Source organism: Mixophyes fleayi, chromosome 11 (assembly GCF_038048845.1).
Source record: "Mixophyes fleayi isolate aMixFle1 chromosome 11, aMixFle1.hap1, whole genome shotgun sequence".
In the NCBI taxonomy this organism is placed as follows: domain Eukaryota; kingdom Metazoa; phylum Chordata; class Amphibia; order Anura; family Limnodynastidae; genus Mixophyes; species Mixophyes fleayi.
In genome coordinates, this window is record NC_134412.1 from 11,967,873 (window position 1) to 11,984,602 (window position 16,730).

Consider the following 16,730-nt stretch of genomic DNA (forward strand, 5'->3'; position numbering starts at 1 on the left):
GTAGCTGAAGAAATGTTGTGTTTTTGAATGGCCAAGTCACGGACCAGACCTTATTTCAATAAAAATGTGATGGCCAGACCTGAAGTGGAGTATTCATGCAAGAAACCCCACCAACATCCATGAGTTGAAGCAGTTCTGTAAGGAGGTATGGGCCAAAATTTCTCCATTAATGTGCGGGACAATTATGTTTGATTGAAGTCATTGCTGCTCAAGGAGTTCACATCATATATTGAAACCTAGAAGTTCACATACTTTTTTCGACAAAGAAATGTATTACTGTATCATTATGATCAATAAATGTTTGAAAAGATAAAACATTTTTGTGTTATTTAATTTACTGAATCTATTTTTATGACTTAGAACTGAACACATTTAAGGTCACTTGTATGCAGAAACTCAGAAAATTCTAGCACTACTGTAATGTATTACCTCATTTTTATAATGCTGTATATTATATGCTGAAATAACAACAATAATAAAAGAAAACAAGTAGAGACATACAATTATAATAAATATATAAATATATATATATATATATATATATATATATATTTATATATATTCATATACATATATATGTATATCATAACAAGGAACCATTTCCATACCATATGACACACACATGCAACCTTTTTTATAACAATAAAAAGGGGATAGTGGGTTGTATCCACAGTTGAAGGATAATTTTACATGCAGCACCACTAGTGGCAAGCAGTAATCCCCCCCCCCCCTTGTTATTCTCTGGTTTGGTGGGAAGTACAGTCTCGGGGAGAGTGGAACAATGATTTGCATTTGCTCTTCTGCATACCTTTCCACCAAGAGCCTAAAAGACTTGACAATGGGAAAGCCCCAGAAGGAATGATACAGATTATATGATGTAGAGTTACTCTCTGGCTATTAGATTACTATTATTATAAGACTTCAATTCAATGAGGTTTAACCAATTTGCAACCCTCCTTAAAAAGAAAAGTGAAAAATTAATCTTGCAGGACAATTAACATTTTGTAAAAATTACTTTAACCAGGCAGAGTAACTTTGCAAAGCAGAAATAAATCAGCTTAATTACAAATGTAATTATTATATTGTGTGTGTTCTCAAAATTGCCCACTATGTGGCAGTGTTTACTCATAATTATATAATCTCCGCTAGTGGTTTTAAATATATGGTGTAGCTGACTAACAAGACCAGTTACATGAGCAAATGTGTCAGCTGGCTAAAAAGGATACATGTGCTGAGAGTTAGACCTGATAAAAATGTGGCTTACACAGTGTCATAAAATTTACATCAAAGGCCAAGGATTTAATACAAAAAAAATATTTCTAACTAAATGGCAATAAATACATGGGAATCAGATAGATTTCAGTCAAATCAAGATTTGGGATAGCAGAAGTTAATAGAAGTAGTATTTGAAGACTTTGAGAAATATACAGTCTAAATGTTGATCTGAGAAGTCTCACGGTCTTTCATACAAATACCAGCAGAATCTTGTTATCATCAGTGAAGGGTTGTCAGTTATGTTTTAATGTAGCTGAGTTTGAAAGAGATGGCACCAACAGGCATCTATGTTTCTGGCTTAGAGAGATTGGCAGTATAACAGGATGGATAGTTGGCACCCCAGAAGAAGTGTAAGGAAGGATTCTACAGGCACGGTGGTATGGTAGAGAGGCAAAGGTCCCCATAGTAGTGTTAGAATGAAACAAGGGACACAGGGCTAAAACTGCATAAACTTGTGGGTTTATTTTCTTTGCTTGTGGCGTAAGGTTTTACCACAGCAGCAGAAAAGTAGCGGTAGTATAGAGAAGTAATACCGCAATACTATCAATATGCAATGTTATTCAACATGTCACAAAATAAATAACATTTTATGAATCTTGTTTCAACAATATCAGCAATACACAAAATAAATCACCACAACACCTAGGTCACTGAATAAATATATCTCACTTTGAAGTTAGGCACTGTGCTCCAGTGAAATGTGTTTCACTGGATAAGTACATTTGAGAGATAACCATTTGCTAACAAGTTAATTAGACCATTACACTAAATGCTGCTACAGCTAATTATCTAGATAAATCAATTACGATAGACCTTTAGTGCAATTAAACGACAATTATTACACAAAATCAGTAGAGATGCAACAGAGATTAATCCAACTTGTTCAGCTTAGATGCTTTAGCAGAAATAACAGTAGATTAGGGTCACTTTACAATAGTCTCCACCTACAGGGGTAAATTGTAATCCACTGGTTAAAGCGAAGTTTCAGTTGAACACATGAAGCTTATTTACTTGTACAAGAGGAAATCAGTAACTTACACCTCCCAGCAACTGTAGAGTCAAACAACTTGTAATCGTTTCTCAGCAACCATTTAGGCAGTTCCACAATAGAATCAAACTTCTGTTGCAATGTAGACGAACTCTCGAGACAAATGAATTCTCTCTATGTCCCTTGCACACTGTTTTAGCTACAGATAAATTTAAATACAGCACTCTCCCTTCAGACAGCAGCATAACTTTTCAATTGCAATATTACAGTCTCAGTCAGAGGTTTTAATAACACAGTTTGAGGTCTCACTTCTCAAATAGCTTGAACATAGCAAATCAAAATAAATCATAAACTTATCTGTCTTCACATGAGTCCCGCTGACATCTCAAGGGCAGTGGGAAGTTAAGTCATTCCTTCACTTCAAAGATGCTTTCTTCTGGGCTGACTTTTTAATCTGACTTTTACATACTTTAGCTGAAAACATTCCTGAGAACAACAGCTCTCAATGGCTCCTTGTAGGAGGATCCTCATTATCCCAGGCAGAATTCACAGCACACTTCACAGCAAAACATTCAATAGCCTCTAGCAGTCCCTTTTTGGCCCCTCCCCTTTCCTCCAAGAATCTCCTGAAGCCTTCTAGTACATTCTGGCACCAAAATGCCCGTTTTCATGGGCTTTTTGTAACTTATTCCAGTGTCTAACTGCCTCTACGTGCTTCTAGTGCAGTCTGGGGCACTAGTGAGCAGCCTGGGACTGTAGTTTGCAGTTTGTCCACCCCAACATGGTTAATGCAATTTGCAATAAACTTCCCAGAGGTAGTCTGGAAGATGTAGTGTTCTGGATGAATGCATGCAGTAATATACTTGGGATTTGCAGGGTTTACAGCAGAAAAGAAGACAGCGAACAATCTTGAAATAATACAGCATGTCCTGCCTCCCAATTTCTCTTTGATTCCATAATCCTTCCACTTGATTAAATATTTTAAGATCTGGGGGACACCAGAATACCTTATGCAGTGTACTCTTTGACATTTGACCTTAGCAGGGGACGGGGAGATTGGGTGGGAGGGAGCCGAAGATGCAGATTGCAGAGTCGCAATCAGGCATTCAATGCAACAAAGGGTACTCAGTCAATGCCAAAATGTTCAAAACCCTCTTGCTGATGTATCAGACAAAGAAAATAGAAACAGAGTAACTGGACTGTAGAACAACAATAATAGGTTAGTGTTTGTCAGAAACCATCTTAAATAGCAATGGTAATCATTGGAAGCAGACATGTCAGACTGTTGGTGAAGTGAAAAATTGGCATTGAGAATTCTCAAAGTCTTGAAACTTCTACTCTAAAATTTGGCCTGGGCATGCTCACAGTCTTTAATGCAAATAGCAGCAGCATCAAATGATCTTCATGTTATTGGTGAAAGGTTCACTGACACCAGATTGGGCAGTGCTCAACCTGTTGGTAAATCTCATGCATGTGAAGTCTCTTCATTCTGGATGCATGCTAGCCCAAACAGGGAGCGACCACTATGGACAAGCAGCATGCTTCTGTGGAGCTCCTGGACCTTGTCTTTAACAGATGCTCCTAATAGGTTCTGGGTACACATTTGATATGGTCTATCTTAATATAACTTGCATTATATTACATTTTAGTGCTATCTGGTTACCTCTCTTCCTTAATAACAAACACCTCTGACTCATGCCCAAAACCCAGTTGAAACTAACTGCTATTAAGCATATTACATTTTAAGGGCAAAGGGGTTGCTAAAGCAAAGAGCATGCTGACCTCATCATGTTATGAATTCACAGGAATAGGAGGTGATGTTATAGTAAAAACACAATGGAGTTTATAGTAGTTGAGTGCATATAATGATGGTCCGAATACAAGCACACTGGATATTACAGTAAACAAAAGTAGCCAGGTGAAAACACAGAGTCTGAGGTAGTGCAGGGACAAGTCACAGCCAAAAGACAATGCATGAATATGACACAATATTTGTGGTTATGCAGGAACAACAGTCTTTGTAGCAATGCAAACATATACACAGTCTTTATGGAACTGCAGTCCGTGCCTGAGGATACTGTGTAGAGCTATATGAATAGCATGCAGATGCAAAGCCAGATATCAGGAACCAACAAACTGTAAGGTGCGAATCCAGGTATCCAGAACCAGGAGTGCAGAGCCAGGAACTGCTTAATGCAAGGTCAGAATCTTACAGGATACCGACACAGGAACCAGGAAGCTAGCATGTAAAGCTATCACTGGCAATGAGTGAGAGTTTATAAAATGAAGCCTTCCGATCAGCAGTCAGAGGGAGACACACATAGCAGATCTGAGTAGCAAGGGCAAGGGACTAGCCTCCAGCCTAATTATGTAGCATGGGTTTTGATGTATAAAAATACCTGTCACCTTGTAGCAATGTGGACCGCAAATAAACACTGGTGGGATAATGACATTGACACCAGCAGCAGCAGCATCTATTTATATAGCACCACTAATTCTGCAGCGCTGTACAGAGAACTCACTCTCCTCAGTCCCTGCCCTATTGGAGCTTACAGTCTAATTTCCCTAACACACACATACACACAGAGGAAGGTCAACTTACTAGCAGTCAATTAACCTACTAGTATGTTTTTGGAGTGTGGGAGGAAACGCAAACACGGGGAGAACATACAAACTCCACACAGATAAGGACATCGTCAGGAATCAAACTCAGTGCTGTGAGGCAGAAGTGCTAACCACTAAGCCACCGTGCTGCCCATAGCATAATGCTGGTAGCCTTATGTGGTGTCCTTTGTTGCAGTGGGTGTTGGTTGTAGGGAATTATCTATTACATCATTTAGCAGTTATTCATAATAAGGATATGGCACAGAAAATAGTGCTGATGTATACAAATTTATTTCAGTAGAGGAAGGGACAAGGTTTATATCAGGACTGATCCTCACTGTAGCTGTTGGGAATGTGTTACAACTCTGTCTGTCATTTGTACCTAGCAGCAGTACATCATACCACCAGAGGTGCTGCTGTTCTGCTCCTGAACTCTGCAACATACCTGAAGGAGTTAATCTTCTTGCCTGAGGATTAATTAGAACTGCACCTGTCACACTGCTTTTAATACCTGCCTCAAGCTGTGCTCTGTGCAGTTCATCCCGTGTGTTCCTAACTGCTACTACCTGCTCCTGTTCTTTTGTTATATATCTGCTGGACTGACCTTCTGTGTATGACCCTTGCCTGTTTCTTGGACCTTGCCTGCTTGCTTGAGACCCCAAATCATTTACCTGTACTTTGGACCACGCTGTTTTGCCTGTTGCCCTGATCTTTTTGCCTGACTTCTGGACCTCGCTTATTTGCCTCATCTCAACCTGGCTATTTGGATTTATTGTCTGATCACTGCTTGATCCCTGGACTCTGTCTGCTCTCCTGGACTGCCTTGTGCCTTTTGGACTGGGGTAAAACGTATTATATCAGTACCTGCCATTGTTACTATACAGTCTCTTTAGGAAACCTGTTCAAACCTGTGTATCTGAGTCATCTTTTGTTTGTGTATTCACTTTAATAAAGACACTTTAATTTACATTTTTGTTGCTATTAGTAAATACACTAGGATTCATAACAGAATGAGACAAAGAACTAGAGTCCAGCCTAGTGCCCATATTTTAAACCAACCATTCAGCTTAATTTCATTTAATGATTGATGTTTTCAGCCCATCAGAACTCAGTGCAAAGCCTGTGTAATAAACTATTCTCTGAAAATCTTTCAGTGTGCACCAAACAGGTTATAAAGGTGCATCAGTGGCAGGGGACCTGCTCTATATACCCATTAATGCTCCCCACAACTAAAGTAATTGCTGGCAACTTCATCATACATCACCAAGCTGCTTATAGCAATGCCAGCCACTAAATGCACTTAACTATGCGTTTGCAGGCCAAATACAATTAAAAAATCTATTTAATCCACTATAGTCTATGGATAAATCAAGGAACCTGGGGACACAGTATAGGATAAATCTGGCATTTGGGCCACCAGTTGTACAACCCTGCACCATCTGTTCATTTTGTTTCTATGATTTCTTAAATACTGCTCTAAAGACATACAAGTAGGCATTTATTATATGCGTAAAATACAGTCAAATGTCAAATCCATTTACAGTTTGCAGGGTCCCGGAAACATTGATGGAAAATACATAAAAGTGTAAAATGATGTCTAAAATCTTCCTAAATTTTAAATGCAACAAGGGAAAACACACATTCTCTTAAACAGACCATAACAAATTACATCTGCACAGTAAAATAAAATGTTAAATATAAATTAAATGTATCATTATATAATATCCAGTCATATGGTTTAAAGTGCATGTATAGTGTTTTGCCACTTCTGAATTGCTAAAATAAGAACTCTTGCACTATATATAGTGCAGAGCAAATCAAGGAAAAAAGTAAATTTGCTCCTGGACAAAACCATGTTACAATGTAAGGGGTGTAAATTAGTTTACTATTTTGCACATAAGGAAAATATTGGCTGTTTTTTCATGCAGCACACAAAAACTTGATAGCTTTATGTTGCAGTGTAATTTAAACTTGATCTAGGACATGCCGTATCCCAACTATATATCTTTCCCCACATTTTAAATTTACCTCTAACTCAAATGCAACATGGTTTTGCCAAGGTGCAAAGTTGCTACTTTTTTGCTTTACTTTCCTTAATGATTCAGGCTTTGTATCTGGATAATCTGTATGGTACAAACTCTGGGAAAAGGCATGGAAAATATGGAAATTGACACTTTGAGATGCATTAGATAATAAGGAACTGTGTAAAGAGTGCAAATGTCAGCAACATATAAAATCAATGATTATAAACTGGGGTTTCCACTGTATTCCTGCAGTAAATACTCTGGCAAAATAATTGCAATGCTTGAAATAAATTTGAATACACATTACATCCACAGGGCTTAATTATTCAATAGGCTAACTAGGCTGCAGCCTAGGGTGCAAGGCTTTTTAAAATATAAAATTAATTTTAAAATGTAAGAATATTTTTTTCTCCAAAGTTAAAAGGAACATGAAATAAAAATATAGTAACATTTTAATCTTGACGTGTTCCCATGGGAAAGGCTGAAGACAATGCGTCATTGTTGGATATGCGCTCCAGGATAAGTGAGTAGGAGAGACAAGGATGGATACAGGTGCAGGCGTGACACCCCCCCCCCCCCCTCCTTAGTAGCGCTCGCTCATGTCTCCGTTCTGCTATACAGTTCTGATTTCAATTAAAACAAAATGAGTGACAACGATTGCTTTGACCCTTTTAAAAAGTGGAGCAGAGTTTTGAAAACAGAGGAACATAAACATTGGTGGGGGGGGTGGTGTCAGGGGGTAAAGGAAGCTTGATTTTAAATTAAGGACAAGTTAATTTTTACCTACCACTTGGAAGTTAAGGGAGAGCAATGAGCGCATTATCATAAATCAATTAACTCTTTTCTAAACAAGCTGCACAAAAGTTAAATTCTGAAAAGAATCCTCTAATTTCTCCAGATTTAGGATTGTTATTTACAGGAGTTTTATATCTTAAGCTAGGTACACACTACAGAAATTTCAACCAACTTTTTATGCCGAGCGATTTTACATGCGATCGATGTTCCGATCGCTCGGTCCATGGACTGCATACACACTAGCCTTCTTTAGGACGATAAAGGGAAGAGCGGATGTCCCTTTAGCGACTTTTTACATCCATGTTGTCATGAGCAATGACTGTAATTTCATACTCACTGTTGTGGATCGGTTGGAAGTTTATACACACTGCACAGCGGAAACGAGATTGGAACGAAAATATTAAACGGTACGACCAACCAAATGAGGCGACAATCGTCCATTTGGACAGACTTTCTACCATCGTGTCACTGCACACACTGACCCTGACTTTTGAACGAGCGGTCGTATGTCGGCTGATTGAGCCGATTATTGGACGAAAACTGTGTAGTGTGTACCCAGCTTTAGTCTTCTATGATACATACTTTATAACACAATTATATCTGCTTTATTTTTAACAGTCATTTAACACCTCACATGGACATAGGTTGTGTCACAATAATTACATTTGTGTTTGTTGTTTTACCATCTTCATACATGAAATAATAGCTCCCACTAGTCAGGGTTAGTGCCTGGGGAGGGACAGGAGATATAAATCTGGGGTGGGGGGCAGTTTGAAGCACAGCAAATATTGTCTCAGGTAATGTAATGGGGTGTAAATCCCCTTTGTGAACATTAGTCTTAAACTGACTATTCTATATTATTCCTATTAAATCATAAATTTAAATCAATGCAGAACTTACCAGTTACTGTCACAGATATCGGGTGTCTATTATAGGAATTTTTCACTGGACTTCCATCACTTTTTTCAAACCTGAAATAATACTCCCCAATGTCGTCTCTCCTGGCATCAGTTATTGTCAGTGTGCAGTCTCCTTTATCTGGATCTCCCGTCATATGGAAGTTGTCTTTTACCCTTGTCACAGCCTTATTTGAGGCTGCAATACTATTATTAGCTTTTATCATCCAGAGTCCTTTGGAATCTTCGAATGTCGTTGTATAGTCAGCGACAAATCCACAAGGGACGGTGACGCACAGACCCTCCTCTACAGTGACGCTAGGATTCAGAATCTGAATTGAATAACCATTCGGATACTGGCATATGATATCTGTGGAGAGATATATTAAATTAATACTCAGATACTGGCAACAACAAATACACAATGAGTTTATAAGGAGGCAAACTGCATAGATAAAGTATTGTAGCATTTTTAGGGCAAGATGTGTATAATCTTTGAGTCACTCACCTGCAGCAGGCTATACGTTTATTTCCTAGAGGTTTGCCCTTAAATGGGGTTTTTACCTTCTGTATTTTTTTCTCATTTTTAATTTTAAAGTCCCCCCCCCCCCCACTCTTCCCACACTAGTAGTTGTTGTGTCTTTTCAATGTGGTCCCTGTCTTCTGTTAAATTTTTGAAGATACCCAATAATTAAAGACATAGCAAATGTCAAACTGTCTTCTATCGCTGGGTCGATTCTGCACCATTCTCATTGCCCATGCAGTACGAATTCTTCACGTGTTTAACACCATGAGGTGTAAATCTAGTAAGAAGGTGGCCAAACTGCGTTGTGGTGCAGAGGGAACAAATGTAAAATGTGTGGAGAGATTTAGAGTTTGGAGGGGAAACGTCCTATCTCAACTCTAAATCACAGTGGTGAGTTAATGCTTCACAGTATTTGTGTTACATGCAAAGCAGATGGTATTTTCATTGCATTTAAATAATTGCATTTGCACCCCTTGTATCTCAACATGGTTTGTCTAGACGCAAATTTGTACCCTTTGGCTCCCAAATGCAAATCAGGCCACAAACCATTAACGTGTAATGCCATGGCTAACCAGATGGTTTGCTGTTGAATCATTGTAAGTATAGGAACTGGCGGGGAGAACCGCAGATTAATAACAGACGCTGGTGATAAAAAATAAATAAAATACTTCATTTTTAATGCATGAATCAGCAGCATCTGTGGTCTTGGTGGAGGTAACGGGTTTGTTGGTAAAATAGGACATTTTGCACCTGATGCAGAGTTGAGTTTACACCCGTTTGCATAAATTGCATGGGATCGCTCTGCGCATGCCCACAGGAGTCCCACAAGTCCCTACGCCTATGCTGAGTTTCACTCATCCAGCCTGAAAAATGTCGGGGGATTGAAAGGGCATTCTCATGTATCCTGAGTACAGTTAGGGCGTGGTTATAGAAATGTGAGCTGATGCAAACCTGAGCGCTGATTCATATGCACCTTTTATAGCTGTATTATTTGCACCAGCTCTTAGACTAGTGCTAATGCACACTGATGATGATGATGATGATAACCAGCACTAGTCATCCTCTTCTGATTGGTTGATTGTAATTTCATGTGAAGCTGCTGGGTGTTTTCCTCATTGATTATGTATAGATGATAGGCTCTTGTGTGTGTATTTAAAAAAAAAAAAAAATGTAGTTACCTTCATCTGTATACAAGAAGCAAGGATGCATCTTGAGATACGTCCGACTTAGCATATGGGCTGAAATACACTATTAAGCTATTTGTGCACACATTTTTGGGCCATATCAATATATATATATGGCCCAAGTTGCATTCAACTCTGCACCAGGTCCCTTACAATGGGAGGAGACGGGCAGAGCAAAGCATTCTTTACTAGGGTGCGATTGTATATTTTAAGGACATTCATTGCATTGCAGAAGGGCCCAAAACCACGTCTACTCTGCAAAAACAGGATAAAAATGTAAACGTTTATTTCAGGGGTGGTACGGTGGCTTAGTGGTTAGCACTTCTGCCATACAGCACTGGGGTCATGAGTTCAATTCCCTTCCACGGCTTTATCTGTATGTTGTATGTTCTCGTTGTGTTTGCGTGGGTTTCCTCTGGGTGCTCCGGTTTCCTCCCACACTCCAAAAACATACTGGTAGGTTAATTGGCTGCTAACAAATTAACCCTAGTCTGTCTGTCTGTGTGTGTCTGTGTGTGTCTGTGTGTGTCTGTGTGTGTGTCTGTGTTAGGGAATTTAGACTGTAAGCCCCAATGGGGCAGGGACGGATGTGAATGAGTTTTCTGTGCAGCGCTGCAGAATTAGTGGCGCTATATACATAGATGATGATGATGGTTATAAAGTGTTAGGAGTGTTGCGCGTGATGTGCTTACACTTTTGCACAGAGCACATTTGTGTTCTTTTCATCTACCTGCACATAAAGGCACACAACTAGTATGAGGAGACATCTCCAAAGGCAGAATTTTTTGAGCTGATTTAACACATGAGAAGCGCATTATTAGTATTGGTGTCAATACAATGGAGCTTAGTCACAACATGGACTGGATGTGCAACACAAATTGCTTCGGTTTTTCACTGGTGAGCTAGCTTGTCCGTTTATGGCAGCGGTAGAAGTGCGGGTTTATATGGTACTTTGTCATACCGCCACTTCTCCTACTGCCTTCATTGCAAAACTATCAAATTCCATTCACTTACATTCCCATTACATTTTCGTAAAGTCGCTTCGAAATTTCCATACCCCCACTTCTAAGTTTCAGCTTTGACCACTGGTTCAATGGATAAAAATGGCACCTAGCTATGCATGGAAGTGTATAAATTAAGAATTTTTTAGCACACTACTATAGGCTGAGGACGTTGCACTACCTGTTGACTCTTTGGTTCAATATATCACACTTACCTTTCAACAGGAAGGACAGGATGATGATCACATGATAGACCCACATGCCGGAGCCGTTCCCTGAACACAGCTAACTTTTATCCTGCATAAGATCTGGGAACTGAGGAAATTCAATGTTAAGAACTGAGAACACTCCTACACATTTATAATATAGTTGTCCATGTTACATGCTTATTATGCATATCTTCCAAAATGTCCTAAATCTGGAGGACTGTTTTGCTGTTTCCACAGTCAGGACTTTTGCCCTGACTGCCATAAATGTTTTCTGCCACAATAGATAGGGTAAGTAGAGGAAAGCTGGAAAGGGCATGGCTAGGGGTGGATTGGCCATAGAACCTACCTGGGACTTTTAATTTTTTTTCTTATTTAAAGAAAGTGAAAATTATTTATTTATATTCTACCTCAGAAAGGAGGTGATGCATCAGGGCTGGTCCGCAGTCCCCTGGATCATTGTTATTTTAATAAATCTGGTGCCACCTTAATCTCTCCCCCCTTGCCTTGTCTTCAAAGTAGGGGCCATGTGGCCTATTGCTACAGTGCACAGCCCCTACCTCCTCTATGATGGCCCCTCCCCCACACAATGCCGTGGTGGTACCTACTTCCTACATTGTTCTGTCCCTGACAAACCTGGGCAATTTATGGTAAGTAATTTATCAGAAACACAGACACTCTGGGCGAACATATACAGGGACAGATAGTCTGGGGATTAATTTTTAATCTGGATAAGGGAGTTAATGATTATAAAGGGGTTAATTATGTTGAAGGGGTTGTTATGATGAGGCTGGAATTAATGAATTTGAGTAGGGGTTAATCTATTATGAGGGGCATAATATTGTGTGGCAGTCACAAAAATGCTCTTTGTATTATATGGCGGTCAGTAGGATGTTCTTTGTATTGTGTGATGGTTTTTAGGATGCTCTTTGTATTGCAAATGTATCACTAATACTATCCAAATTATCCTGCAGAACAGTATAAACTTTTCAGTACTTTACGGTATTTTCGTTTAGTTTGAAAAAAGCATTTTTTTATTTGTTCATGCTAGTGTGTTTACTGTAATCACAGCTATATTTAAATTATGCTTTTTTTTATCTTTGAAATCCCACCCCTACCCCCAAAAAGAGGTACAGAGGACATTGGGATGTATAAAAGGCATTGGGAGGTTGGAACCTCTTCTTTGGGGTAAGGGCACACACAACACCATTGTTGGGACTGGCTCAAGTTTTGCATACAGGTAGACATTGGAAATGTGCCTTTGTAATCATTTATACTGCTAGGAAGACTTTTGTCCTAGTGGGAGACCGACCTACTATTAAATTAATGGTAACCCTGGGAAATCCGAACTCCCTGCCGCTGGATTAAGCTGCTCCATTCACATAACTAATGTGTGTACTCCACCTCCTGGGGGTAAATGTATGAATCTCCGGATTCTTCATCTCCGGCGTGTTCAGCCTCTTCAGCGCTTAAATTTAAAGCGGCGCTGCATTGTAAAGGGAAGTTTCCCTTTACAATGCAGCGCCGCTTTAAATTTAAGCGCTGAAGAGGCTGAACACGCCGGAGATGAAGAATCCGGAGATTCATACATTTACCCCCTGGTGTGCTAACTCTGCCTACTTGTGTTTGCGCCGCCTGCCAGTGCCATGCTTTGCCTACTTGTGTGCTAGCTCCGCCAAATGTGGCAGACTACACCTGCTGTTGCTGTGACTCTGCCTACCACTGCGTATTGTATTGGCCTCACCAAAACCCATGTGGCTAACGCTAATGGTGTGCTAACTCCACCTACTTTTGCATTGGCCCTGTCTACCATTTATTTGGTCCTCCGTACATGAGGCCACTTTCAGAATTTTTTCCAGGGCCATTTTAAGTTCCCAGTCCGCCCGAGGGCATGTCACTATAGAAGCGCTAGGCATGCCCACAGGAACATGGCCACCCTATATTACAGTGTCATTGTTCCAGAATTTGGAATATTGGAAGGTTTACTTATGTCAAAAGCAATCTAAACTGATTGTTTTAAATCTCCACCATATGATTTATCAAATGCAGTTATAAAAAATATCTATGTCTGTACAATTTATGGAGGAATATGTCATTCATTATACAATAATCAGAATGCACAAACAATCATCATCCAATTAAAGAGAAATTGAGAACAAGGACTGGTATTTATTACTATTGCCAGCAATATAGTAATGTGGTGTCCGGTATTCCCATAATCCTCTGGAACTTTGAGTTTCTATAGTAAGACTTGGTATTTAGCGCTTCTCGATTAATTCTTTGCTAGAAACCTCTAATACAGATGATCGGGAGGGAGTGGGTTCCTAATTATTAGGTCTTTGTTTTTGTGCTTGTTTTGGGCTATGTTTGTTATTAAGGAACAATTGGGATATATGCTATATAAGAATGTATTATTCATTTATAACCAGAGAGCTCTAATTTGATTAATTGTTTATATTATATGTTTCTTATCTATTGCACTTAGCAGATAATGTGGATCCACTATAGTAATGTTTTTAGAACTGTTGTATATTATCATACATTTTATAAACCCATTTGACCAATTCACAAATTAGAATTTATTTTTATTTTTAGATTTATATTTATTTTTTAATTATTTTTGAGATGTTTGACTTCAATATTTAATAGCCAGTTGAAAAAAAAGATATTGAATTAGAATGGTGAACTGCTAATAACTGCTACAAGTGAGCGGTAAGAGGCTGTGCGGACTCAGTGACAAGTAGCTGATCAGCCTGCTTATTCAGATTAACATTGTTTTATTTTACACATGCACATCAATATTAGTACAGGGCTTTCGGAAAGTCACTGTGCACTTATGTATATTTATTAACGCACATGAAAAATCTCTTAAAAAGGCCACATCCAACACATTATCTGTATTATCTGTGATAAATTGGTTAAATCATCTGCAATAGTGTATTCTTTTCTCATGGTCAGTTGCTTTCAGTTCCTGTACCACCATTATTTTGTATGGGAGGAGCTGTAACTTCTTTCTTACGGCCTTATGAGCAGTTCCAAGACCAATATTATGCTGCTGAGCTAACTTTCGGAATGATTTTGATGGACTCTGCAGCGTACTGTCAGAAATATCCAACAGTTTCTCCTCTGATAGCTTTGCTGGCCGTCCACAGTGTTTGGCATCAACCACAGATCCTGTTTCGTGAAACTTATCGATAATGTTACGAACTGCATTGCAATGTGGAGCAGGGGTGTCTGGGAATTTTCCAGCTACTCGCTGTCACACCACATCTGTGTATCTATCCCCTTTTCGGAATACGTGTTGGATTAGCCATACACGTTCTTCAGTTGTTAAAACCATATTGGGATCACAATCTGAAGCAAAATATGGGGTCTTTAAATAAAGCAATGGAGAAGTGAAGCAGAGGAGAAGTTGCCCATGGCAACCAATCAGCTGCTCCGCATCATTTTATAATATGCAAATTAGAAATGTTGCCTCAATGCTGATTGGTTGCCATGGACAACTTCTCCACTGCTTCAATTCTCCACTGTTTTCACTACTTTATGAAAAGTGCTCAGTGACTTTCCGAACGCCCTGTACTTTTGTACTACAGTATTGTGTCCCATGTTCAAAAACTTGTAAAGAAATCACTATGCAATGATTTTTTTCAAACAAAACCAGGAAATCTTCCCTGGTATGCAGGTTCTTTTTTCGGCTAAGAAGCGTTAGGGTGACATATCTGCATTGATATTAATTATATCGGTCTGGAGGAATTCAAGAATGATGATGGACAATAGATTGAAGTGTAAGATAGCTTGTACAAAATGAGCTGGGTTCTTAAAAATGTGGAGTCCAGAACAATCCATTAGGCAACCTAGGCTGCATCCGCATATTTCGCTGACAATTAATTTTTATAAGAAAGGTAATAAGCTTTTTACTGCGTTATGGTAGCAATTCAAAGCATTGCACCAATTAAATCTTAAGGGACGCTGTGTGGCCAAAAGAATTTAGGGAACTAATAATATATATGAAACATACTTCTCTCCTACAATCTTAAGATTCTTCAACATTCTTTTGTCTTTTTGGAATTTCTCCCAATACTTTATAAAGAGTGTAATCTATAAACCAATCAGAGCTCAGAGTGGAGACAATATAAGCAAATCTTTCAAAGTGCTCCACCCATGAGGAGCTTTGATGACTTGGGCAGTGCACCCAAAGGTCAGAAGGAACTTGTGTTCCTATGGTAAAATAAAGGTTAACAAGAAAACATTTAAACAAACATACTAACATACTACTCCTGGTTACCACAGCTTCCATGGATGGTCACTAGGCTTGGGGCTCTTTTTTAATGAATCTATTTTAACAACAAAGTTAAGCTTTATAGAGTACATCTAATGCAGCATATTTATTTATATATATATATATATATATATATATATATATATATATATATATATATATATATATATATATATATATATATATATATATCACAGACTCTTATTTGCATAATTTTCATATCATTTGCAAGTCCTGACCATTTTTTTTCCACTCTCTGCTGAACACTGCAAGAACAAAACTGACCACATCGCTGCTTATCACACAGATGTCAGTTGTTTAGTAAACTGCCCATGTGATATACTATGATAAGCCATGATAAAGAGATTTAATCCACACTTTGGAAATACAAAATTTACTCTTTCCACCTACTCATTACTTATTGACTTTCAATGTACATTCCATCTTTTCCATGACAAGTCAAAAACATTGAAGTCTCCATTTTCACACTATTCTCTAACTGCTACTTGTTTTTCTCAAAATACTTCCTCTTTTGCTGTTAATAGTCAGAGAACTACGTACATTACATTTGAACTATTAGTATGTTCGACATTTCCCCACTCCCTCCACTTCCTCTTTACCCGTCTTCTTTACTATTAATTTGTATTTGCTGAGTGTCATGATATTATTATATACAATGTATGTGTTTTTCAGGGCTGCTTTAGTTTTTCAGTGGGAGCAGAGCAGAGATAAGATTAGAGAGCCTCCTACACATTTGTGTAACATGAGAGGTAATACACAACTGTATCAAGCAACTACACTTGCAGGGGCAAACGCAGGATTTGTAGAAGGGGGTTTCCACACCACGCTGCCAGTGGGCGTGATCAGCATGCATGGGGGCGTCGCTATAATATTAGACAGTGCTTGGCTGCTCTCCAACTCTTCCTATTCCAATAATATACATGGGCAATGC

General features: G+C 38.8%; 1 protein-coding gene across 1 annotated transcript in view; it reads right to left on the minus strand.

Annotated features, from left to right (window-relative positions):
• The window catches only part of LOC142107465 (sialic acid-binding Ig-like lectin 16), a 61,544-nt gene that overhangs the window by 8,781 nt on the left and 36,033 nt on the right, over positions 1–16,730 (minus strand). Inside the window, exon 8 of the mRNA XM_075190901.1 lies at positions 8,587–8,986. Coding sequence (XP_075047002.1) covers positions 8,587–8,986 — 400 coding nt within the window. The remainder of the gene's footprint in view (positions 1–8,586; positions 8,987–16,730) is intronic.